This window comes from Dermacentor andersoni, chromosome 1 (assembly GCF_023375885.2).
Source record: "Dermacentor andersoni chromosome 1, qqDerAnde1_hic_scaffold, whole genome shotgun sequence".
In the NCBI taxonomy this organism is placed as follows: Eukaryota; Metazoa; Arthropoda; class Arachnida; order Ixodida; family Ixodidae; genus Dermacentor; species Dermacentor andersoni.
Genome location: NC_092814.1, coordinates 389,785,846 through 389,813,151, shown reverse-complemented (window position 1 = coordinate 389,813,151; position 27,306 = coordinate 389,785,846). Strand labels below are relative to the sequence as shown.

Below are 27,306 nucleotides of genomic sequence, written 5' to 3'. Positions count from 1 at the left end.
GTATACGGAGTGCGAGAACATGCCATTTTGGATGTAGGCACATTAAGCAGGCAGGAACAGACCAACGTGTCGAAGCGCTGAACAGATAATGCGGCTATGCACTGCCTGAGGAGTCGGTGGCGTAGGTCACGTGGTACTATCGTGGAAACAAGTGCCCAGGATGCACCGCCAGTGGCCCAAACGGATCGCTACATCACTAGAATCACCTAGTGGTGAGAAAAAGGCACATCCATTTCGCACGCCAAGGGGTGCTCGTCGTAGAAACGTGCTCGTCGGCGCATTTGGTCCCTCCAAGGAGACTAATCGCTGGCGCTCTCTCGTTGGTGTCGTTTGCTCTGCCTTTTTCGCGTTTGCACTGCATTCGCGACTCACCCTGGCCGTGGTTCGCGTATTGGTTGACCGCTGAATTTGGAGAGCGCGCGACTTTGAAGGAGCACGTCAATCGACACGCACGTAAATGCAGCACATTAAGCGAGCTTAATAATGAGTGTTTGGTGCCTATCTTAGCATTTTTATACCTAGTATACGAATGTAACATGGGGGGGTGACTTTTCACTTCTATATTGTGGGGAGCACCCGCCCCCATTTCCTCCCGCATACTCGCGTCGTCCCGTTCGCACGTGGCGGACGGGTTGGGCCCGCGTAGACAAGGGAGAGAGGCACTACATGCCCTCCCTTTCTCCGTCGCTCTTGTGACGCGCGTACCCCTCTCCCCTCACACGGCTCACAGGAAAGGGAAACGTATCCGGCGGGCGAGGAGGACTTCCCCTCGCAAAAAGGTAAAAAGGCATAAAAGCGCGCCACCGGGCGAGACTCTCTCTCTTGGGACGCCGGACACCTGGACCGCCTGGACGAAAGCATCTGCCGCAACCCGTGAGTGATCTCGTTTGCCTGACCCACCCAGGCAACGAGGCAAGCCTATTTATTACTATTACTGATAGGACGTCCCTCTGCGAGTGTTCGTTATTGCTAATAGCAATAAACGTTATCATCGTTGACGCCGCTGGTTGCCTTATTCGTTCAAACCCGGCGTAGCCGCGATTCCCGCGCTACGGGTTGGGAGTACCACGAAGCGACTGCGTGGGGCTAGATCCGGAGCTCGCCTTCAGCCCTAGCCGCACGCAGAGTGGAACCCCCACAATTTTTGGTAAAAAAACTCGTGTTACATTCGGGCAAATACGGTATTTGAATGGTGTTTATTTTTCTGAAATTGATGAAACGTGCCGTCATGTACCTAGAACTTAAGTTTATCGAGTTTCCCCGCAACCACTGTCATGTCTATAGTAGTAGCGTTTCCTTGCCTTCTAACGTCACCTTCTCTCTATTCCCTATTCCTTCCCTCTCCCCTTGTATGGGAATTGCGAGCGATGAGTGGCAAGGCTGTTAGTTGCCCATTTTGCGACTGCGTCAGTTCTACCCATTCTCTGCATCCTCTCTCCTCTCCTCTCTACCATTCGGAACACTTTTGATGCAGCGTGAAATGTGACACGGACACAAGGCACATATAAAGAGAACACACAGCGCTATGTGTTGTCTTTTTATATGCGCCTTCTTGTATCTGTGTCATGTTTCGCGCTGCATCAAAAGTGTCCCTGATGATTCACCAACAAGCCCCCATCGCTACGCTTGTTGTCTCTACCATTCTATCTAGCTTCCCTCTGGACTTGCGCATTGGTAGAAAGGTAAGCGCTGCAATTTCTGCAATGCTTTTGTGGGGGCTCACAGATAAGGGTAATGTGGCAATGTCCAGGGAGCTCCTGAGGGCACTGTGCACATTCGATGTGGTGCAAAAGTCCGAATAAGCTTCTCGCATAGCCTTTCCTCTCTGCCGCGCTCGTGTCATGTAACCACCCCCCAGTGCGGTGTGCCAGACAGCAGCAGCAGCAGTGGGAAAGTCGAAGGAAGAGGCAAAAAAAAAGCTTCGCTGTAAAAGTGGATTTGCATCTGCTCATGCGTTGCTGCGTTGCTCCTGTTTTATGCAACATGTTTCTTTCATCTATTGACTGTATTTAAGAGAGTGTGATGGACACGGACACAGTCCTCAATATATGCGTATTTAAATACGTTGACAATTTCCTTGTGGTTTTGAAAAGTTCAAACTCTGTGACTATGTCTCATGATGTAAATTCTGTGTTGTCCTTGTTCAGACACCATGGATAAGGTTTAACCTTTACCCACGAACTACCTTCGAATATGCAAACATTGTTTTTAGATGTCAGCCTGACCATAGGCAAGCGACATGTTTGCTGGCAATATAGCCCCCAAGCACAAAAAAATTTACTCTCGTTCGAATCCACAAACTGAAAACTACTGAAAAAAGCTACAACGAGGCTATGTCTTTGATTTGCGCTCATTAAGTCATGCGAACACGCGACTACAAGAATCACGGCTGGTTGCAGTCGGCTTCCTTACTTCTGCCCTAATTAGTGTGTCCGAGATGCTGCTCCAGAGGTTGAAGGGTGTGAGCAGAGGGCCCGGTCTGCTGCAGAGAAATAAGAAAAGACCACAAGTTGTGCCCTATATGCACAAGGTCTCGCACAACCTAAAAAAGGTTGCGAATCAGCACGACATGCCTGTGGTTTCCTCCGCACTCAATAAGCTGTCGAGGCTCTGCGCCCACATTGCCTCTCGAAGGGCCAAGACTGCATGTGCAAAGAAGCATGCTAGGCCTTTTCTGCACTGTGCCGTCGGCACTTTTTACGAAATACCTGAGTTGCAGCCAAGTATGTATCGGCCAAACTGGACGTTGCATTAACAACTGTTAAATGTTATGCCAGTACTCATAGCACAAAGCCTGCACTTTCATTCAACTTTGCAAGAGCCCCACCACATCTTGTGTATCTTCCTAAGCATTGTAAGCAATTGGCCAGATTTTCTTTGATGACCTAACTAAGCAGCTCCTCCAGCAAAAAGCAAGAATGAAGAAATCTCATCATTGGTTGGGCAGTGATACCATCAGATAGTGGAGAATGATACCACTGTATTCAGAGATAATATATTTAAAGGGGTGCTGAAACACTTTTCTAAATAATCAAGAAATGACATCATTATTAAATTACGTCGCCTCACGAATCTCCTGCCGCACAAATTTTTCAAACCCTTTGAGCACAAGCAAAGCTTGTCGTACAAGTCACTCGTACGCTCTAAGCTGGAATATGCCTCTGCCATCTGGAGCCCTAACCAAAAATATAGAACAAATTGCCTAGAATCAGTACAAAATCGTGCCACAAGATTAATTCATTCATGCTATTCGTATAATGCCAGTGTGTCATCGTCAAAATCAGAATCCGGCCTAACCACTCTGGTTTGTCGGCGTCGTATCACTAGTATGTACTTATTCCATAGGTTCTTTTACAGCTCACTTTATCATCCACCCGACATCAGTCCTCGTGCATGCATTTTACTCTGCATTGGTCATCCCCTTCAAGTCGTCCGGCCATGTGCGCACACTACCACTTTTGCCTCATCATTCTTTCCACGCTCAGCCTCGGACTGGAACGACCTTCCACAAGACATCACTGCAATCACCTGCCCATCTGTGGTATTTTCGAAGGTGGGAGTCAAGACTCCAGCTGTCCCAATGTAAAAAGCCGTTTATTGAACACATACAACCATATATATATATAACGAAGAACAAAAGCGCCCCCTGGGGAATAAAGAACTGAAATGAATAACGAAACTGAATACAACATACTCCCTCCCTTATTTTTAGTGATTAGTTGTTAGTAAGTATTAGTAAGGAAACCCCAAGGCATGCACACTGTACTTGTTTACACATATTTACAGAGTATGTATATAACGTCAGACCGCCAACTAGTTGGTCTGATAGTCTTGGAGCCAGGCCGGCGGCCGGCGCTCTCCGGTCGGCCGTTTTGGACGTCGCACTGGCGATGGGCTCGTAGACTGCTGCTGCAGTATACCAGGAGACCACGCCTGTGTCCTGGGGGAAGGCGGCTGTAGCACAGCAGGCTGCAGCACATCAGGAGACCGCGGCTGCGGTGTGGCAGGCTGCAGCGCATCAGGAGACCACTGCTGCGGCGTGGCAGGTTGCAGCACATCAGGAGACCGTGGCTGCAGTGTGGCAGGCTGCAGTATGCCACTATATTAGCCTGGTTCACAGGTGCCCCTCTCCGGAACCCTGGAAAGCTTGGAGGCGTTCCTCGTACGGCTGTCTCCAAGTCTGAAAGAGGCTGGTCCCCTGCTCTCGATTACTTTAGTTGGTGAAGAAAAGCCGCAGTCTCCCTTGAAACGAACGGAAGGTTTTTTGATAAGGACAAATTCGCCTACGGCTACCTTCGTCTTCTTGGCAGCTCTCCTTTTGTCCGTGTAGTGCTTGCTGCTCTGTTGTTGATGCCCAACCCTTTGACGAAATCACGCCAACTCCTTGGCTGGGTCATCGGCAAATGCTGATGCTGAGAAACCGACGACATCCAGCCTGGTTCGGGGCATTCTGCCATGCAGCAGAACTGCTGGGGCAACCCCAGTGGTGGCGTGCGGAGTACAGCGGTAAATGGCAAGGTATTCTGTGACAGCTTGCCGTAGAGTGGTCATCTTTTGAGGAGTGCAACTTGAATGAAGTTTTTCAAAGTGCGATTGAAATGTTCTATTTGCCCATTGGCTTGAGGGTAGTACACCGAAGAATGTGAAAGACTGATGCCTCTGTTTTGCAGGAAAGTGATGAATTCAAGCGAAGTGAACTGAGGTCCATTGTCACAAACGATCTCTTCTGGGTAGCCTTCATGGGCAAAAACACTTGTTAAGAAGTCTTTCACGGTGCTCGTGGACACTTCACTGCAAAAGTATATCTCTGGCCATTTAGAATGGTAGTCAACAAGCGTTACAGCAAATTTGCTGTTGTGAGCTGCATGCTCCAAAGGACCAACAATGTCTAGGCCAAGCTTTTGCCACGGTCGCTCAGGCCCTTCAACAGGTTGCAACGGTGCTGGTGATGTTTTCACAGACTTATCTGCCTCCAGGCAGATGTGGCACTGCAGTTTGTGGCCCTGACGTTGGCACTGCCAGGCACTGCCATTTCCACTTGCTTATCCATTCGTGGCCACCAGAACCGCTTACGCAGTCGCGCCTTCGTGCGCGTGATACCCGGATGCATCTCGTGCGCGGTGCTGACGATCTGAGCCATGAGGGAGGACGGAACAACGAGGTGCTCTCCACGCAGTAGTAGGTTATCGACAACAGAAAGTTCTTCTTGAATGGTTTAGAATGCTTTTGCCTCTTCTCATCTGGTATGGATTTCTTTGACGGCCAGGAACTCAGCACAAATGATTTAATGGTTTCGAGGCAACTGTCATCGAGGGCGGCCTGCCTGAACTTCTCCTTTGTCACGCAGGCTGGCTCAATGAACGAGACAATTTCTTCCTCCTTGGCAATCTCTGCCTCCGAGGTAGGTGCTTGCAGCCAAGAAAGTGCATCTGCTACAGTGTTTGTGGACCCCTTGCGGTATTCAACAGTGAAATTGAAGCAAAGTAGTCGTGCACTCTAGCGTGCGATTCGGAGAGGGCGTCTTCCATGTCCTTGTGATGACAGCAAGGACACCAGTGCCTGGTGGTCTGTTCGAATTGAATTGTGAAATGGCGACCCCAAAGGTATGTGTGCCATCACTCACATACCCAAATACATGCAAGAGCTTCTCATTCACCGACTGAGTATTTTCTCTCCGCAGGCGACAGTGAACAAGATGCGAAAGCGACTATGCAGATCTCGTGGCCACTTTGTTGCTGCAGGAGTGCTCCCAGCCCACAGTCGGACGTGGCGGTCGACCCAATAACTGGCAGTGACGGATCGAACATCTGGAGGACTGTACTCGACGAAAGCATTTCCTTGACCCTCCTGAAACTGCTGTCTACTTCAGCAGACTACATGAATGGCTCATTTTTGCCAAGTAAGACTCTCATAGGCTCAACCACTTGTGCCAAATGTGGAACAAACTTGGAGTAGTATTCTACGAGACCCAGGAACGAACGAAGGGCGGCATCATCAGTTGGCACTGGTGCGTTAACTATGGAGTCTACCTTCTCTGGAAGTGGCGAGATACCACGTGCAGTGACCTTGTGCTCTAGACACACAAGTTCTGGAATGTCGAAGAGGCATTTGTTGTTCAGTTTCAGACCTGCGTCTTTGATCTTTTGTAGCACGGTCTTCAAGTTTGAAAGGCGCTCTTCTGCGGTCTTGCCAAAATGATGACATCATCAATGTAGAACAACACACCAGGGCAGCCGTGAAGGATTGTCGCCATCATCTTTTGAATTGCCGCTGGGGCAGAAACCTACCTAAAGCAAACTTTTTTAAAACGGAAAAGGCTGTCATGAGTGATGAAAGCTGTCAGATCCCTGCTGTCAGGGTGCAAGAGAACCTGATGGTAAGCGGAAGCCAAGTCAAGTTTTGAGAAGTGTGTAGCGCCTACCAAAGCGTGAAGCAGCTCCTCTGTGTGGGGCAACGGGAAACTGTCTGGAACAATAGCTTTGTTCGGCTCTCAAAGCTCTACACATATCCTGATGCTGCCATCTTTCTTGTCAACAACAACAATGGGGGACACCCATTCAGAAGCATCAATGCGCTCAATGATGTCAAGGCTCAGCTAACTCTGAAGCTCATTTGATATTGGTGACCGGAGAGAGTATGGCAGATGGCGAAGCTTCGAAGTTACAGGCTGCATGCCTTGCCGCGTCTTGATGCAATGCATGAACCCCTTAGCAAGACTCAACTCGGGACTGAAAAGTGAACTGAACTCATGTGCAAAGGCTGGCGGAAGATCTTTGTCACGGGGCTGCGCGCTTGACGGTGTGGAAACAGAACAGGATAGCGGGTCAGTGACAGTCGGAAGCGGAGCACCGGACGTGTACAAGCACTTGAGAGCAGAACCTTCAATGCGAAAATTCTAGGCCGTCAAGACCGATCATACAAGTTCCTCGGCGAACAACGTAAAAGCGAAGCAACGTTGTGCGGCCTTTAAACCGAACCTGGAAACAACCTAGCATGGAAATCGGCCGTTGAGAGTAGTCATACAAAGTAACATGCGGAGCAGGCAGGAGCAGATTGCTCTGAAAATATCGACTGAATTCTTGCTCCGACAAGATTGAAACAGACAACCCTGAATCGACAAGGAATGTCAAAGTGACATTCACGACTTGCACTTGAATATGAATTCCACTATGCATGGAACGTTGCACAGTCAACACTTGCTCAACACTGCTAGATGACGAAACATCTTCATGAAAGTCAACTTCACGAACTCGGCCTTGCATTTGAGTTCGTTTGCGGTAGCATACCCTTTGAAAGTGGCCCTTGCGACCGCAAAACGAACAAGTCTTGCCATGCGCTGGGCACTGCGACGCTGATGCCAAGTGGTCTCGCGAGCCGCATCGGAAACGATGAGGCGAACCGGAGCGGCTACTCTGTTCTCAGTTCCGCTCAGGGGTGCAGTTCCGCTGCAGCGCACATGAGCCACTTGCGCTCCTCGCTAAATTCTGCTGAAAGGTGGCTGCCAGTTGTGAATTCCTTTTTTTCGAAGAATGCGAGGATGGTTTACGATGCTGCCGAAATGAAATTGCCTCGACCGAAGCAGAAAGTTCCTTTAGCTCTTCAGCCACCTGCTCAAACTGAAGTGCAATTTGAACTGAATTCTCGAATGAAAGTGTGGAACCCTCGAGCAGCAACCAACCGCTCACGTACGCGATTGGAAGCTACGCCGGCAAAGAATTGATCTCGCAGAGCATCATCTTGCGAGGCAAATGAACAATGTGATGCTAGCTCCCGTAGAGCGGCAACAAAGTCATGAATGGACTCGTCTGTGTATTGGCTGCGGCGGTGAAAGCGATGACGCTCGATGATAACGTTGCATGACGTCGAAAACTGGTGCCGTAATGCGGCGAGTGCAGAGTCGTATTCATCAGGAGGGGCCATGACAGACTTGTCATCAGCGAGTATTGTAGTACTTGGCGCTGCCGGTGCTCTGGCGCTGGTCCCTGCACGTAGCGTCTGATAAATGCACTGGCCCTCCGCCCCCAAACAATGCAAAAGAATAGCCTTGCGTTGCTCCGGCTTGAATGCAGCGGCTCTGGATGCCAGCAAGTACATGTTGAACATCTGCTCCCACTGCTCCCATGGCAATGACGGATGGCCGGGCGTCAGAAGGAAAAACGGTGGCGGAGCAAGCCCGGTGAAGCTCATGGTGGGCGGATCCGGATGGTGCAGCGGGGCTGGGGGTACGTTCACAACATCCTCGTCGCCAATGTGGTATTTTCGAAGGAGGGAGTCAAGACTCCAGCCATCCCGATGTAAAAAGCCATTTACTGAACACATACAACCATGTATATAACGAAGAACAGAAGCGCCCCCTGGGGAATAAAGAACTCAAATGAATAACGAAACTGAATACAACACCATCCACGTTTTTCAACTGAACAATTACCATATTTAACAGCGAGCAAATGTGTACCTAAACATATTTTCTTTGTGTATTTCATTTCTTTTATATTTGCGACCCACCCCTTACGTAATACCCCCAATCCTGGGGGCCTTTAAGGTAATAAAGTGAAGTGAAGCTATTGAACCAATGAGCGGCTTTCTCTCTCCTTTTGTTTCCATTAGCGCACTGGAAGCTACACAGGGAAGACTGCAAGGAGCCACAAGGAAGAAATGCCCCGCTGGCCCCGCCAAAAGTTTGAACATCTCAGCAGTGCCTTTCATCTCTGGAGCCACGTGCAGCCAATGCAGCAACACACCACTTTGCACTGCCAGTTTACGCACAGTAGTGTGTAGACCGGCAGTGCAAAGATGAAATTATTTTCCTGTCGTCTTGAGATCGCAGACATACATATTTTATATTTATTGAACTCAAATGAGCAATAATTGTATAACTAAGAATGTTCTCACAATCTGGAAATTCAGCCAATAGCGCATGTGGGCTTCGCTGCTTGTGATGATGCTGCATGACAACATAGTAAAGAGAGCAAACAATTTTTCACTGCTTTTGACACTAGACTGTAAATTGCCTGCTGCATGCAGCGCAACAATATTTGCACTCAAGTGTTCACAGAAGCCTCGTTAACAGGCACCTTTTCTCACCATGTTCAAAAAGTGAACCCCTTTTGGAGCTGGCATTTGGGCAAGTTGATTCCCCTACTGCAGCAGCAGGGTGAAGGGTGAGGGAATCTGCAAGGCCGCACACAAGTCGCAGCCCACAGCACTTATTGTGTAAGGACAGCCACAAAGGCGCATCAATGCAAGAGTAAAAGGAAAAAAAATACAAATAACAATGAGTAGGCTCACCTCCAGTGGCGTAGCAACAGGGGGGGCCGGGGGGGCCAGTGGGGGGGGGGGGGGGTGTCATATACATTTGAAGACACCCGGAAATTGTTGATATCCTCGACTTCCTCGACTATACCCGGGGGGGGGAGGTGACAGAAGACCTATGGGCCCTGGGTGCCAGACGACCTAGCTACGCCACTGCTCGCCTCTACCTGCTCTACCACGCATGAGGGTGCACACTGGACTATGCCAATACTAGTATCATTGTGCAACATAAGAACAGTGTAACTCGCCTTATGATCGAAGCATATCATATTCAAAAAACAAAAGGTGCATGCATCAGTCATCCACCAATCTCTTCAACTGAGAAAGAAATAGCTTTCATTGATAAGCACTAATGATTTTAATAGCGTGAACGCATGACCTTAGGAAGCGTTGATACCAGTACACAGCAGTAGGAGGTTCGATTACTTTTCATAGGTTGTTGCCTTTGATATATATATATATATAGATAAACGAGAAGAAAGGGGGTTAACCGAGGGGCCCGATTTTTTTATTAGTCGTATCATAAGAGGCCAACCAACACTGACACCAAGGACAACATAGGGAAATGATGATGATGAATGTGGTGTTTTGTGGGGCAAGGGCCAAACGTAGCCAAAGAGTGCTAGGTCGGTGGTAATGCGTTCGCAATGGAGCTATGAATAACGAAGGGCAGATGTTACAGTGGCTGTAAAGGGGCCTAAAAACAGTCGCTCTAAAGTGCATAAAACCTATACAATATAAAACTATGCCGATGGTTAATGGGCTGTACAATGAACATGAAGTACACATTGTGAAATAATGATGATTTAGTGAAATATCTCACAGATATACTTTTTGCAATAAGCACTACTGCCTTAACAGAGTCCTTGGGATGCAAGGGCCTGTAGGCATGTGCTATGCAAGACTACCATCACAGCGGCATCCTCTAGAAAGAAGATGTGCTATGAATTTCTGGGGCTAAAAACTTGCAAGTCGACATCGTTCAAGAAACCCAGAACTGCTTTGGTGTCAAAGAACGGTTCTTCACCAAGAAACATTGCTGGATGGAGAGGGGTATGCTGGCGATATACAAGGAAAAAATGTCTCTTTCTCTCAGCTTCGGCTCCCCGACACTCCAGGAGGACGTGGAGAACGGTCAGCCTCTCACCACATCTACCCCACATTGGAGGCTCATTTCCAGTCAGTAAAGAATTGTGGGTGTCATAGGTGTGTCCTATCCTGAGTCGACAGAACAGGACATCAGTTCGTCATGTTTTCGTTTTCGGGGGCCAGAAACCTAACTTTGCCTTAATCAAGTGAAGCTTATTCGTAGTTTCCATGTCCCACAAGCGTTGCCAGTGGCTTCGCAGATTCTTCCGCAAGAGAGGCTTCAGATCTGTGACAGGGACAGCAGCCGTAAGAATAATAGCTTGCGAGGTGATTGATGTAGCCATTTCGTCAGCTAGTACATTCCCCTCGATGCCTCTATGGCCAGGTACCCAGCATTTAATGGCATGCTGGTTAGACATATACGCTCTACAGAGAATGGAATAGAGCTCAGTAAATACGGGGTTTCTGTGTTTACAGAGTGACTTCAAGGCTTTTACGACGCTTAGGGAGTCTGTAAATATAATTGTTTTTTGAATATTTGATTTTCTGATATGTTTCACAGCCGACAATAGTGCATGGGCCTCAGCCGTAAATATACTTATTTCAGGGTACAGTGCACCGGATTCCGAGAAGGATGAATCAATGGCTGCATAGGACACCCCGGCATGCGACTTAGAAGCATCTGTGTAAAACTCTGTGTACGAGTACTTGTACTGGAGCTCCAAGAAATGCATTTTTATATGTGTCTCTGGCGCATGTTTAGTGACCTCTACAAAGGATTTGTCACACTCTATCAGCTGCCACTGCCATGGTGCTAACAGTTTCGCTGGAGCCATAAGACAGTGTTCAAGCACCGGAACACCCATTTCCTCACTGAGGTTCCTTGCACGCAAAAAGAACGGTCTTCTCGCTGCAGGTCGGTTATTGAAGAGTATGGCATCGGTCATATCATTTATGCATGAATAAGAGGGGCGTTCGCGGTTAGAATTTACTTTAAAGAAATATGTAAAACTGCTACTATATGATCTCTGAAAAACAGGGAAAATTACTTGTGCTTCATAAATGAAATAAAGAAACAATAAATTAATGGAAATTAAAGGGGATGAAAAAACAACTTGCCCCAGGTGGGGAACGATTCCACCTGTGGCAAGTTGCGAAGGTTGTGGGATGTGAAGGTTGTGGGCACAAGTAATTTTCCATATGTTGTCCTTCGTGTCAGTGTTTGTTGGCTTCTTATGATATGACTAATATATATATATATATATATATATATATATATATATATATATATATGTTGCTATGTCTCTAACAAACGTTTACTAGCGAGTCAGTGCCAGTATGTCTCTATTCTTTCTCCATCCTTGTAGTAAAGTTGGGCTGTTTTTACAGCAAGAATATATTGAAGTGATGGCTTAAGGCCTGTTTGGGGAAGTGATGCATAATATGGGTGAAGGCCACAACCTTAATCCTCACTGGCAGCATATTACCTTTTGTTTTTGTGACAATCCACTAACCCCCCCCCCCCCATCTACCATGCCCTCATCCTCAGCTTCGTAAATGTTGAGTAAATGTTTGCCCCCTTTGGTCTATACATTCAATGAGGCCCTTCATTTGCACAGAGTGACAGAGCAACTAAAGCATAAAGCAGCCCTGCCCCCACCTGACAGGAGATGCCTGCAATGGAGCAGGAGCAGGTTTCTGGCAAGCAACGACCCTTGCAGGCACAGCCACAGAACTCCCGTGATGCCCGGATGTCACGGCACTCCTCCTTTTCCAATGCATCAATCTTGCGCACCCCGCTGGCACGCAGCAGTGCCCTCCGCTGACGTGTCGGTACAGGCTGCAAGTAACTCAGCGTCTCCCCATCGTCATCATCGCCATCGTCTTCCTCTGGAGTGTCCTCGCCAGCTCCTAGAGTGGAACTGCCACCCTGTCATAGATCACATGCTACATGTCACTCATTTGCTCCAACGTAGAAATATGAGGAAACCTGCAAATGTCGGCACTGCCATAGAGCTTCTTACAATATCACCCAGAGGGAAATCTGGTACCACCGTCTATGTGAGAGTTTACTAATGGGCACTGTGCCACCTTGGGAATTCCAGTACAGTTGAATACTGCAATAACAAGATTGGCGGGGAAAGCGACAAAATTTTCATTTGCGAGAATGTTGTTGTTTCGAAATGAGACAGCACGGAGAAGGAATGTGTCACAAAATGAAACTGTACTGTCAAAATTCCATTAGCCTATTTTTGAAAGCCTTGCTTGAGACTATAGACCTTCATTGCCAACAGGAAAAAGTGCGCCCCATGCACCAGTCAGTGATGGCGGCACTGCCATGAAGTGGTATTGTCGGTCAATCACTTTCAGGGATACGATCATTTTTGCAAGATTTCATGTATAGCTCAGCACCAGGGCCGGTATTTTGTAGCGATGCCTTTTCCCATTCTATGCTTTTTCCAGCTTTTCGTGCTTGGCCAGTGGTCAGAGCGACGGTCTGCCCACATTATCAATGAGATCAGGTGGCCCTGTGTGGTGGATGATAAGAATAGCATAGAATAAGGCATAAGGCATCGCTACAAAATAGTGGCCCAGACCATAAGCGGAGCAACAGCGTTCCTCCAGTGCATGCTATCGCCCATACATGCCGATGCATGCTGTTCTGAGAGCGAAAGTGATCGTATTTCGTATACCCGAAAGCGATCAACTGAGCATACTGCTCCTTCAGGCAAATCTATGTGCGGTGATGCTGAATCCACATGCGATGCCTGTTGGGTGGTACTGAAACTTACGTTCTTTAAGCAGGCAACGCGCATTCTTGGACGACCACTCAATCACCACCGGAGGCGTGGCAGCCCATGATGCGGACACTATCTCAAGCAACATAAACAAGTTCACGTCAGTGGAATGTGGATTTCATTGTTTTTGCTGCACTTTTCTCACTATTCACCGTGCAGACTATTTACCGTGCTAGGAACACAAAAACAGTGATCACATGTCGGTAAATGCAGCTGTGCCACTTGAAACAAGTGATCAACACTCAAGATGGTGGCCATGACGTGTTTCAGGGGAAATGCAATTGCTTCTGTTGCTTCACTGTTTTGATGTGAAACCACCAAATGGCTCATTGAGCAGAAAAGCCGGAATCTGTGGCAGCAAAATGGCACCTAAATTCCCATTGGCAGCAATGCCATGTCGCGTGCGCGGCTCGACGGAGCAGAGCGGGCGAAAGGGAACATCTGCTGCCATGCTGGCACACCGGGTGTTGCATAAGGGTGTTGCACGTCACCCTCACTCTCGGAAGCCCGTGTTATTCACGTGTTCATTGTCCGTGCAAGCTAACGCCTACGTTCTAATTTCACCTCGGTAATTGCTATAAAGAAATTATCGTATAAAAATACAATACATCTGAAATAAAAATTGTTGCCGGTAGTGAGTTTCAAACCTACAATCCCGCACTCAGAAGGCGAGTGTCTTATACACTGGGCTAAACCAGTGCCCCCTGCTGGCCAGTGCACTCTGCTTTATGACAGCATGCTACACGTACCGAAATTTCCATTGCCCAGCGTGACAGAAACGGTGACGTCAGCATCACCGCAGCTTACTCAGGAACATCACCATTGGATTCTGTGGCAGTCGGGCGAGGTAGCATGACATCATGGATTAAAGTGCACCGACCTTGTGCTATCTAGGAGGCATTGGCCAAGTGTCTCAATGTGGCCACTTGCCCGCGAGAAGTTAATAACTCGAAAGACCCCTAGAGGTGTTCAATTGGACATTACTGCTTTCACATACACAACTCATAAGAAGTGCTTAAGTGTCCTGCGTGTTTTTTTTTTTTTTTTGTAAATGAAAATGGCGAGGCCTTGCAAGTGCACTGTGATGGCATTGTACGTAATTTAAGTGGGAAGAAAATGCATTGGAGCCCTTTTTGTCCTCTGTTAGCACTACACAGGTAGATAATATGGGGACTAATGTTCCAGCAGATTTAGTTGATGCGCGTTTACAATTTAGTAACATTTTCTCGTCTATAAATTTGAAATGCATTGAATCCTGCTAGTTATCGCGAGGAACACAAAAATATTTTGTTGTGGCAAAAATTTCGCTGTCTTGGGATTTTGTCATCATGGGGTTTGACTGTATATGGGTGTGTGAGATTTTGTCTCAGGCGTGGCTTGGCCTAAAACACGATCATGGATGCAATGATGAAAATTTCTTCAAATAAAATCTTGCTGAAAGGTTCTCATTCTCCTGTATTACATTTTTCAGTAAATTTTACTCATGTGTAGTGCATGCGTGAGAAAAACATAAACAGAGGACAAACTGTCGCACAGCAAGTGTAGACTTTGCCGTCTGTTCTCCAACTTTAGCAGCCCACTGGAACTTTTTACATTTCATATAATTGTACATCCAAGCACAAGTACTTGTGACTAAATAAAAAGTGTTTTTGAGTAATAAAAATAATACAGCCCTTTGCGTGCTGTTTCAAGTAGAAAACAAACCATTGTGACAGATGACATGCTGCCCGCCAGGTGCACCTGCTTCAAGGTGTCCTGGCTCTCCAAGAATAATGCCAAACCGAAGCCATCACATCCAAACATTGCCATGCATACAACAGCGTCATAGTGCCAGTTTTCCCTCTAGGTAATACAGTCAGAAACTCTACGTTCACTGGCAACTATGTTTGGTACTGAACATTAAAATGTGTTGCAAGCTCGTGTGCGGACTAGTACATATTCAAAGGTGCAGCAACCACACTGTCCTGATAAACGCGGCGATTTCTCAGCCACAGAACCCTCTGCGTGAGATTTCCATCAATGCAGCTCTATCAGTGGAGATCCTGCCACACTTCTGCACACATACACTTCTTTTTCCTCCTCCAGCAGCAACAGCACCAGAACGCCCATCATGAAGAGGCACAAGGAATATTCAGGGAGTCAACAGTGTTTTGAGTGTCAATTTAATAATGATCATGAAAAGACAATTTTTGTATGCCATACGATGCCAAGGCCACTGAGCTGTTTTTGTAACAAGCCATGAAGAGTTGTGTTGCAAGTGTCAAATATCATTGAGCACATTTGCTAGCTTTCTGCTATCACAGCACTGACATGCGATGTGATGTGCATGCTACGCTTGCCAACTCAGATATGAACTGCCATATTTACTATAATGTAAGCACCTCTGTTCTTTTACATGCTCATAATGACCAAAGCATTATAAATTTCTATGCACACATCAGATTGTACATGCTACAGAAAACAAGTAACCAGTTTACAATTACTTTAATCAGAAATTGAACAATTACCTTTACATTACTCTCTTCCCAAACATTATAAACACCGCACAAGTACAGTACAGTAGAACCTTGTTGATACGCTCCCGTATTGTACATTTTCCTGGCGCCAACGTTCGCAATCGAAAACACAAAAAATTACGCAATAGATTTACGGTCATTTTTTCTTGGTTCATACGTAGCTGGAAAACATGATTTTTCGGCACCAACGTTGAGTACGTCGCCAAATTGCGATTGTATGATACGTGTTCCGGCCACTAGATCCAACAAGAAAATGCATGTGGCACGCGCGATCGAGAACAGTATACAGCTGCCCTTAGCGGCAGCTTCAGCGCAATACTTGCCCACCCGTCTCACGTGAAAACGACGACGCGCGCGGTTTCTTATTCCGGTACCCGCAAATCTTCGTTGCGGTCATCGCATGCTGCATGCACAGCTATCGCCGCCAAACCTATTGCGATAAGCATCTTTAACTATCTGTTTTACAACACGTGGTGTGTAGTGCCATTGACAGCGTACCGTTTCGGTAGAGGATAATCCAAACGCATCGCCATTCCCTGCTGCAGGCAGCGCGATGTGGGCATCACATTTGCCTCGGGGGCATCGGGCAGCGCCCACCAGCTCGATTTCGTTTCGGTTTCCCGTCGCGCTCTTAAAACACCATGCAATAGGAAAACAACAAAACGCATCTTGGGCCGCCGGAGCACCACCAGGTCGATGCGCATCGTCGTCTCATGCCGCAACGATCCGCATGACAGACACCACATGCTCTGTCAAAAAGAATGAATGAGCCTCCCTTGCCTGACAGTTTCTCAGCTGCTCATAATTTACAACTTGAGAGAAGAGGGCTAGGAGTGGCTGGCCAATGCATCAGCAAACAATATGGTGGCAATAATTAAGCTTGTCACATATAGCTTAATCTCACAGAGTCAGCAGAGCATAGATAACAACCAGACTATGAAAAGACCAGTGCAACGGGACTTATAACAAGATTTAGTATATCTAGATACTGATGTGGACCCCAGACAGGCATCAAAATTTAGTTGCTGTTCTTCTTCTGGCGAGATGGTCACACACTAACAGAGTGTTCTTTTTTGTAGAACTGTAACCATAAAAATCAATTGCAGTATGTGCCTCAAACAACAGTACCTTCGTCAACATAGCCATCATCAGCATAAACAATCAATGATGCCAAAATCGAGGAATGGATCCAGATGTATTACAAAAATGAAAGAGAGAGAGAGAGATCTTTTGTGCTACTTTCATTATGAACAGAAACCAGCTTGCCCAACTAAGTTGTATAACTGAGGAGGGCACCACAGTACAGCAGTCAGATACACAAGTAAAATGCATAGCCAATCTTTCTTCTTAACACCCTTCTCTGCATGCCATTATGTTGGCAAGCCTTCCAGCAGTGTACCACAAATGCACACTTTCAGTGAAATATTTTCGAACTACTGCAAATACCTTTGAACACAGACACAACCGATCTGCTTCTGGTGGGTCGACAACCTCATACAAAGCTAAGGTCCAGTTCCTTTGACCATGACCAAACAAGGCCAATTTCTCCTTGACTTGTCCACATCATCGTTGGACATGCTGCTATACACAAGGCTCAACACTGTGGTGCACAACCCACGAGCTTCAAGAGAACCAGCTTTGACTGCCACCAGCAAGTAGAAAGAAAAGGCCGTACCTGGTATGCATTGCCACCATCCCCGGCTGAAGACCCAGCAGCATCATCTGGAGACAGAGAGCTAGAGGACGATGTGTTGCTACAGTCAACCTCGCCAAACTGCAGCCTGCGGCGCTCGTGGGCATGCTGCTGCAAACTGAATGTGCGTTTCTCCACGTGCAGGGGGCTCATTCCTGCACACAGCCCAGAAATGCACTATTCATAACATGGTACGTAAACTGACACGCTCTGTTTAAGGCAAGAACACCAGAAGGACACACTGTGGTAAGTGATGGGTATTAACACCCCAAGCTAACCCTGGCTCACTGCAGTCGAGGGACTTGTTTGACCACCAGTGCACGGGAATTTCATGCACTGTCAAAATTAGGCCACAGCAGCCAGGAACCAAACCCACGACCTTATGTACAGCAGCTGTGGCCACAGTACCTGCAGAAACATCAATTACTGTAGATCCTGAGAACAGTGGAAAGTACATAGATCCTTGCAAGGCCTCAAGGAACCTCACAAGCTTTGGACCATCTAAAGATAAGAAAGAAAAAATTAACTTTCGATTTGCAGCAAAACTTCATCTGAGAAGCTCAGGAGAGGGAAGATTACATTTTTATAGGGGTGTGCAAACATTCAAAACTTTCAAATACCAAATCGAGTATTGTCCTATTCGATTCAGTCCTCCAAGTCAGCCACATCAGGCAGTAAGGCCGCATGGTCAACTTCACGTACAGTGCATCTAAGCAGCGTTTCTCATGTTTCGCAGTTTTTTCACACAGATTCTGTGGACTGAATGCAGTGTTCTATGGAGGTTGATGTGGCTCGCTAGATCTCATTGCTGCCATGACTTTCCTCTGGCCAGACAAGCAAGCCCATCAAGATAAACCAGACAGCTGTACTCTGCGCTGGATGGTTAGATGACCGCTATCGGCTGTCAACAACGTCATCGTTTTCTACAAGCTTTCGTCGGTGTTTGCTGGGCGTCACTTTCACAGTCGCATTTGGCAGTAGCAGCAGCATGGTCAACTTCACATACAGCGCATCTAAGCAGCATTTCTTCTGTTTTCCAGGTTGGTGCTTTCAAATTTATTTCACTAACTACTGTTGCTGCTGCCGAGTGCAAGTGTTTCCACCCACTTACTCAAAATGGCTGACGAATCTGACAACTGTCTTGCCTGTCACCAAGAAATTGCTACTGGTGTTTTGTCAATGGTCTGCTCTGTATGTGATTTTAGCTATCACACTGGTAACAGCTCAGGCCTGAAAGCTAGGACTTTCAACACCATGAAAACTAATGGCAGATTATTGCAGTGGGTGCGTCGAGCATGTAAGGCTGGCGGGCACTCCTATGAGCCCATTACTGACGAAGGAGCACCTTCAGGTGAACAGAATTACTTCATTAGCGAAATGAAAGCTATGAATGCAAAGTTATCTGCATTGATGACTCTGGCAGAGAACGTTGATTTTCTTCTCCAGTTAAAAGAGTTAGCAGTTGATTTGAAGGCTTCAGCAGTACATTTGTCTAATCAATATATATGACGAAGTGAATAAGCACCTGGTCAACCAGTCTCAAGAAATCCCTGAGATTAAGGCACACTTAAGTATGGTGGAAAATTACACAGCTGAAAACAATATAGTCGATTTGGAAAACCAGCTGAATGACATTGAACAGTACGGACGGAGACACAACCCTGAATACATGAATTTTTGTACAGTGAGAATGAGGACTTGCTGGACAAGATAAATGAGCTCACGACGCCTTTCGGTGTGTCCCCTTTGACAGAGCAGGAACTAGATGGAATATGCCAAATGCCAGCGAAAGGTGATAGAATACCTGCTGTGCTGATATGGTATGTCTCGCGCAAAAAGAAAGAAATCTGGCAAGGCAAAGCTGCTCAGACAAAGTAAATAGACCATTCATAACTACGACAACCTCACACCAAGAAACAAGCATTGCATGTTCTAAGGCAACAGAAACAGGGTATCGGTTTGCTTGGCAGGAAAAGTTCTCATACACAGATCACCTGGCGAGCGGGCCCTGCGTATCAAAAGTGAGGACTAAACAATTAGCGGCCGAGCAGTGCTTCTGGTGGTTGCTCATGAATAGATAGTGCATATGGCCATGTTAACTTGAAACGATGGCTAGTGACTTTATACCTTTCCAAGAAAGTTATTACAGTGCTGAGTTCTTTTGCAAACACCCATAGGGAAACTAATACAACCATAATGACCTCGGTATTTTGTCTTGATGCCAGAAGCCTGAGATATGCGAGTGGTGACATTTTTATTTACCTACGTTCCCTTGGAAGCCCATTTGATGAACTTGCATTCACACAAACTTGGTTTCACGATGCTCAGGATGCAATTAAATTTTATGGGTATTCTGATGTGTCACTCTTTAGAAACAACCATAGAGGTGGCGGTATTTCTCTATACTTTCATCACAATATATTGTATAACGTCTTGGAGTGGCATTCTGTTGTGAATGAAAATTATGAAGTGTTAGCTGTTGAATCATCTAATTTCATATATATTTTAGTGTACCAACCACCTTTGGGTGATGTGAACAATTTTCTATGGTATGTTGAACAAACGTTGCAGTTCCTGGTACATGCAAACAAAGACCTGTTTATACTTGGTGACTTCAACATCGACATTCAAACTGAGAGTACAGCCAGCAGGAATTTAACTGATAAAATTGCTAGTTTCTGTTGTAAAAATGTTATAAATATGCCCACAAGAGTTACACCAGAAATTGAAACCCTTGTAGACTTGTGCTTGACAGACTACTTATACACCAACGTCATCTCAGGAATTCATACAAGACTCAACAGTCACCGCGCGGATACAAAACACAATTGACCTAAAGCAGTAGCCAGCCACTTTAATGAACATGGTCACATATTCGACAAAGCAAGGCTGTATATATTACAGACAAATTTTAGTTCACCTCACGAAAGGAAATATATGGAATCATACCTCATACACAAGTTTAATTGCCTACACCCGACGGGAATTAATTTGGCACGCGGCAACTTAGAATCTTTAAAAGGGGTAACTTAAATCTGAAATTCTCATATCATCAACCACAGCACAAAACACATTATGCCACCAGCTAACCTTAATTCACCTCACCTATTCCTCCGTCTCTGAATTTTTTTTCCCTGCCTACTACTCAATTTAATATACTCTTTCATGTTTTTACGTTTACATCAACTGTACGACCCCTTTTTCCCAAGTACACCTATCCCCCGCCTGCTTCTGCTCATGTCACCCTCCTATTTGTTATTCCAGTTTCGGTCCCCCCCCCCCCCACATTTTTTTGTTTTTTATTATATATATATTTTTTAAACATCACCACCAACACATTCTAAAGTCCCAGATGCCAGGATACCTTTTTCAGTGCCTCAGCCACACAGGGTATCGCCACTTCTGTATACCGCCATAACGACACCTACGTTGAGCTACTGCACCTAACCTCCCTTGAAAGACCATGCCGCTGCCTTCCAGTTACCCCATGCATTGCACCCCAGACTCCTTGTCACCATCTTAACTCCTTTAAAATTACTCGACGCATTGCTGCTACGCTTACTAAAGTCATTCTTTCAACTGATGTCTTTTGGGGCTTTTTTTGTTACTCGAGCACTGACCGGCTGACCGGCTCTTTTAAAGCCACAAAAACATGCTGCCAACGACAGCCTTGAATGCTCCCTAATCTCTCGCTTGCCCAACACCCTCCCATGCCCTTCTTTTTCTTTTCTTGTTCTTTTTTTCCCCTCTTGGTGTCTTCTTTCTTTTTTTTCTTCTCTCCTTTTCTTTCTTTTCTTTTCTCCCCGCCTTCCCACTCTCCCGCTCTTGCCCCCGCGTCTTGGGAACCATGCTCACAGACGTCAGGCGACAGCACTGTCTCTTTGAAGTCTCTCCCTTTACAACCAGCCGCCACCGACAACAACCACATGTGACGTTACTGTTCTTACCCTTTAAAACTAACATGACGAGGATGACGAGGCCGCCTTCGACGAAAATAGGTCCTCCTATCGAAACGTTGGCCAGCCTTTCTGAGGCACCTTATCCCTGTTTATAACCTTCATACCACAGTGTGCTATTCCATCGGTCAGCCCCTTTCTTGATTTTGGACTCCGAAACAAATTAATAGATAATGGTTCAGTTATGTTTTCATTCCGATCAAATATATCAGGGTCTTTTTTTTGTTTTTTTTTTTTTCATTCCGTTCTGACACACCGCTTAGGAGTACAGTTATGCCTCTCTAGTTGTGCTGCCAAGCCCTCACTGTGTGTCAGGTTATTGTACTGAATCCTTGCGCATGATCCTATTGCCACTGCAACTTGCCGGTGACATTGAAGAGAACCCTGGCCCTAATAACAATATACTTGACTAGATTCTTAGCATATTAAGTCCACACAATCTGTTTTAGAAAACAAACTTCAAAGCGTACACCCAAGGCTTTCAGACATTGAAACAAAGGTTGCTACACTAAGGCAGTGTCCTGTAAAAGTTGCAAAGTGTGAAGCAGCGGTTTGCGCCATGCACAGGGAGTTCACACAGATGTCTAAAAAATACTGAAGACTTAGAAAACAGGAACAGAAGGAACAACTTATTCATTTACAGGTTCGAAGAAACAGACACTGAAAACTTGACTGGGTTGAAACAGCTGGCTTTTAATGACGTTTTTAAGACAGTGCTTGGAGTCAAGGTTAAATCAGTATAATGCATCCATCGGGTCAGTAGAAAGACAGTAAACTGAATTTGCCTTGTTGTATTCAAATTTTGCAACACAGAAAAAATTGCCATGCTGCATAATGGGTATAAGTTGAAACGAACGGGCATATCTATGTCTGAAGATTTCTCCATGGCAGTTCCTCAGACAATTAAAAAGTGAAAGTTAATGGCGATATGTATGCTTGGGACGAGAGAGAGAACTTTTATTTTCTGAAACAGTAATCTGAATCGGTAGCCGGTTCACCCTAGGTGGGAGCATTCCTTATTCCAGGAACCCTCTGGCTTGGGCTGCCTCATGAATGAAAATAAAAAGGTGCTCTTAAAATCAGCTGACCGTAGAACTGACAGAAATGTGGCAGCAGCAAGCCCTTCCAGTACATGACATAGAAGTTCTGCCCCTTTACCATTATTGTGTTTCAATGCATGGAGCACTGTAAATAAAATGAACAAGCGGATTTGCTGCTACTGCACAGCCTTGACATCACTGTGATAATAGAAAGCTGGTTGAATGCTTCCATACATAATTCTGAGGTTGCCCCTGCATCCTAAGTTTTGCATTGGACGTGGGGGTGGAGTAGCACTTGCAGTTACACAGTCTGCCGTTTCACACAGAGAAGGATATCACTGATCATGAAGGTATATGGAGTTCATTAAAGATTAATGACATTACTATACTAATTGAAAATATCTACAGAAGGCCCGGTGCTCCAGAAGATTATCTTTGTAAATTACATGATTTTCTACATCCCTGCTAAGATCTTGTAAAAGATTGCAGTATCTATAAATAAATAAATAAATCACAGGACAAATAACCGAACTAAGCTTGTGTTAAGCTATTTCAATCTTGCAGGCATTGGCTTGGCGCAACTGGACACGGGAACGGTGCTTGCGGCACCACTCTCAATCCTCTTGCTTTCACTATGCAGGTCTTGTCTATTATCATCTCCAGACAGTCGTCCTGCTTATCCTGTGAGCCTGCACTGTTCCATTCACTTGTGCCAGTCTCAAGCATGACCAAGGCCTATCTCAGTGATATGCCAGCCACGATAGCGGCCTTTTCGCTCAACGTTTCTTTCGGCCTCCCAGCCAAGTCGACACTGCCGTCATTAGGAGATGCTGATTTAAGCTGCCGACCCATCGACCTACACATCAGTGGACACGGGAACAGTACTAGAGGCACCACTCCTAATCATCTTGCTTTCACTATGCAGGTGCGTATAATTGCCTCTCTTCATGCTAAAAAATCTGATAATCCACAGGTGTTATTCCCACATCCACAGGTGTTATTTGACACAGTGTACGACTATTTTTCTGTCGCCCTACTGTTATTACATTCGGGGGATATCGAGACTATCCCTGGACCTAACGCATTTTCCGAATCTCTGCTTGATATCAAATCGTTTCCTGTTGATCGTTCAGAACAAATGAATGTTTTGTTTAAACTACTTAAAGATCTTTACACTCGATTGCTTTTGAATTCCAAAACACTATCCGAATTAGCTGTTGACTTAAAGGCAATCAAAAATGGCCAGAAAAATATTCAAACAAAAATTACTGGTCGCCAAAATCACTTAGATGTACTCAAAGAAAAATTTTAAAACGTCGGCCATACAGCCAAAGAAATCTCAGATTTACATGTCAAGGTAAACACTACGACCTGTCGTTTGGAAGTGCTTCACTTAAGCCTCATTGACCTCGAAGACAAATCATGCCGTGATAACCTAATATTTCACGGTATCTCTGAGACCAAAGAATCATGGCAAGAAACCGAGACGATTAACGATTATAGATATCAAGATATCAACGATTAAATAATTCTGCGATGCATTTCCAGATGACGCACTCCATCGTCCACATTGCCTCGGCCCTTTCGAACCTAACAAGTGTCGTCCCACAGTTGCAAAGTTTCCACATTCCAAAACACAGGAGAAAGTGCTGCGCTGTGTGATCAATTCCAACAAAATAACCTTATGATTAGTGAAGACTTCTCTGTACCCACTCGTGTTGCTCACAAAGAAGTCAATCAAGTTTGGTACCAGTCACCCCGGTTCCCTCAACTTTAAACTCCGCTACAATAAATGTTATATTTATGACGCATCTATCAATAGCGTCCGTGAAAAAGCGCAGAATGCATCTGGCACATTACAGAATCATATGGTTCCACTGCGTGCGTCACAGGAAGGAAGCGTAAAGGGTAGTGGCCGAACATCCCAAACACCTTTACCTTACTTGCCTATTCTTTTTACAATATCAAGTCTAGTGAATAAATTTCATTTATCTTCGGCAATCTACATGTGCGATGCAAAAATTATTGCCTTGACAGAAACTTGGCTTCCTGCACATGTGCACGATTATACCTTCTGTGACGCCGGTAATTTTGCTATCTACTGCTGTGAACGATCTGCATTTCGAAGATGAGGCGTCCTTTCTCGCAATTTCTAAAAATATTCCATCATTTCATAGAGATATTAACACTGAACTTAAAACCACATGGGCTTGCCTAACTCTCAGTCACACAAAGATAATCCTCGATGTTTGCTACCGCTCACCCTCGTCCCCTGCGACTTTCACTGAAGAATGAATGAATGAATGTTTGATGTTTAATGGCGCAAGGACCAAAGAGTGCCATGTCTGTGGTAATGAATTTGCAGTGTAATTATGATTTCAATGAAATTGGTGTGACGTGGCTGTAAAGGGGCCTTAAAGATAGTCGATCTAACGTACGTAAAATCTGGATAATAAAATTATGGCGATGACGTATGACGTGTACTATGAACATTAAGATGCATTTAAAAAGTATGAAACGATGCGTAAAAATATATCAGGTTATAAGATATGCTAGAGCACTACTGCCTCCTTAGAATCCTTGAAACACAAGGGCCTGGAGGCATGTGCTATACGAAACAGCTATCACAGCGGCATCCTCTGAAGAGAGGAGGCGCTACGAAGGCGTGGGGCTAATAACATGTAATACAACATCTTTCAGGAAGCCTAGGACCGCATTGGTGTAAAAGAGCGGTTCTGGGCCGAGTAACATTACAGGATGAAGGGGGATGTGCTGCCGGTATGCTAGGGGAAAATGTTTCTTTCTCTCAGATTCGGCTGCCCGACACCCTAAGAGGACGTGGAGGACGGTCAGCCTCTCCCCGCATCTACCGCAGGTTGGAGGATCATTTTCAGTAAGTAAAAAGTTATGCGTGCCAAATGTGTGTCCTATTCTGAGGCAACAGAACAGGACATCTGTTCGCCGTGATTTTGTTACGGAGGGCCAAGAACCTAACTGTGGCTTTATCACGTGCAGTTTGTTATTTACTTCTGCGTCCCACATAGGTTGCCAGTGGTTTCGCAGTTTCCTTCTTAAGAAAGGCTTCAGGTCTGTGACAGGGACCGAAGCAGTAGGATTAACTGCATGCAATGAAGTTGATGTGGCCATCTGGCCCGCTAGAACGTTACCCTCGATGCCCCTATGCCCAGGCACCCAGCATATAATCACATGTTGGTTAGATATATATACTTTACACAGGACGGAGTAGAGTTCATTAATTACTGGATTTTTGTGGTTACAGAATGACATCAAGGCCTTCACAACACCAAGGGAGTCGGTATAAATAATTGATTTCTGAAGTTTTGATTTCTTTATATGCTTTACAGCCGACAACAGTGCGTAGGCCTCAGCCGTAAAGATACTAGTTTCCGGATGCAGTACATCGGTTTCTGAGAAGGATGGACCGACGGCTGCATAGGACACCCCGTCGTGTGACTTCGATGCGTCTGTGTTGAACTCCCGTGCAGGATTGTTTGTACTGGAGTTCCCGGAAATGCATTTGGATTTCAATCTCTGAAGCGTGCTTTGTAACTTGTAGGAATGATATATCACATTGTATCGGCTGCCACTCCCAAGGAGGTAGCAGCTTGGCTGGATGCATTAGGCAAAGCTTGAGGAGTGGGACATGCATTTTATCACTAAGCTCCCTCACACGCAGTGAGAAAGGATGTCTTACTGAGGGGCGATTGTGAAAGAGTGTCGCATATGTCATATCGTTAACGGTATTAAAACATGGATGTTGAGGATTAGAGTGGACTTTCAGAAAATATGTTTGGCTGATGTATGTTCTCTGCAGATGAAGTGACCACTCATCTGATTCTACATATAAACTTTTAATGGGACTTCTTCTGAAAGCAACAGTGGCATGTCGGATTCCTAGATGGTGGACTGGGTCTAGCATCTTTAGCGCGCTCGGGGCGGCAGAGTGACCAATCACGGCACCATAATCCAATCGTGATCGGATGAGGCTCTTGTAGCGATTCATTAAACATTTCCTGTCACTACCCCATGTAGTCTGGGATAGAAGTTGCATTATGTTCATTGTTTTTAGACATTTTTCTTTAAGATGTTTAATGTGAGGGAGGAAAGTGAGTCTATAATCAAGTATAACACCTAGAAATTTCTGTTCTTTGTTTACAGGTATCTGTCGTCCACAGAGTTCTAAGCAAGGATCTGGGATATCAGGCCTCTCTTGTAAAAAGAACACAAGAACTTTTGTTAGGATTGATATTAAATCCATTTTTGTCTGCCCACATTGAAACTTTGTTCAGGCCATGCTGTACCTGTCTCTCGCACACTGCGAGGTTACAAGATATGAAAGCTATTTGGATGTCGTCGACGTAGACAGAGTAAAAGAAGCATGTTCATCTTCATGATAAAGAGCATGCAGCTGAGCACACCTCCTTGGGGTACACCCGTTTCTTGTGTAAAAGGTCATGAAAGTACATTCCCGACTTTTACCCGGAAGGTACGATTGGAAAGATAGCTTTCTATTAGGTTTAGCGTATTACCACGGATGCCCATTTCTGACAAGTCTCTTAAGATTCCGTAACGCCACGTTGCGTCGTACGCCTTCTCCATATCAAGGAATGTGGATAAGAAAAACTGTTTGTGTACAAATGTGTCCCGGATATTTGCTTCTATATGTACAAGATGGTCAGTTGTGGAGAGCCCTTCTCTGAAGCCGCACTGATAGGGATCAAGCATTTTGCTCAGTTCAAGGAAATTAATGAGTCGCCGATTAATCATTTTTTAACATACCTTACAAAGGCAACTTGTCAGGGCTATCGGGCGGTAATTTGCCTCTGAGGAAGGATCTTTGCCTTGTTTCAAAACAGGAACCACAATGGCTTCTTTCCATGC

General features: G+C 45.7%; 1 protein-coding gene across 4 annotated transcripts in view; it reads right to left on the bottom strand.

Annotated features, from left to right (window-relative positions):
- LOC126518742 (cysteine/serine-rich nuclear protein 2-like) overlaps positions 1-27,306 on the bottom strand; it is a 125,701-nt gene that overhangs the window by 22,543 nt on the left and 75,852 nt on the right. For all 4 annotated transcript variants that reach the window (XM_050168512.2, XM_055064930.2, XM_055064931.1 and 1 more), the window contains 2 exons: positions 17,391-17,563; positions 12,062-12,331 (listed from right to left, as the gene is read on the bottom strand). In XM_050168512.2, coding sequence (XP_050024469.1) covers positions 12,062-12,331; positions 17,391-17,563 — 443 coding nt within the window. The remainder of the gene's footprint in view (positions 1-12,061; positions 12,332-17,390; positions 17,564-27,306) is intronic.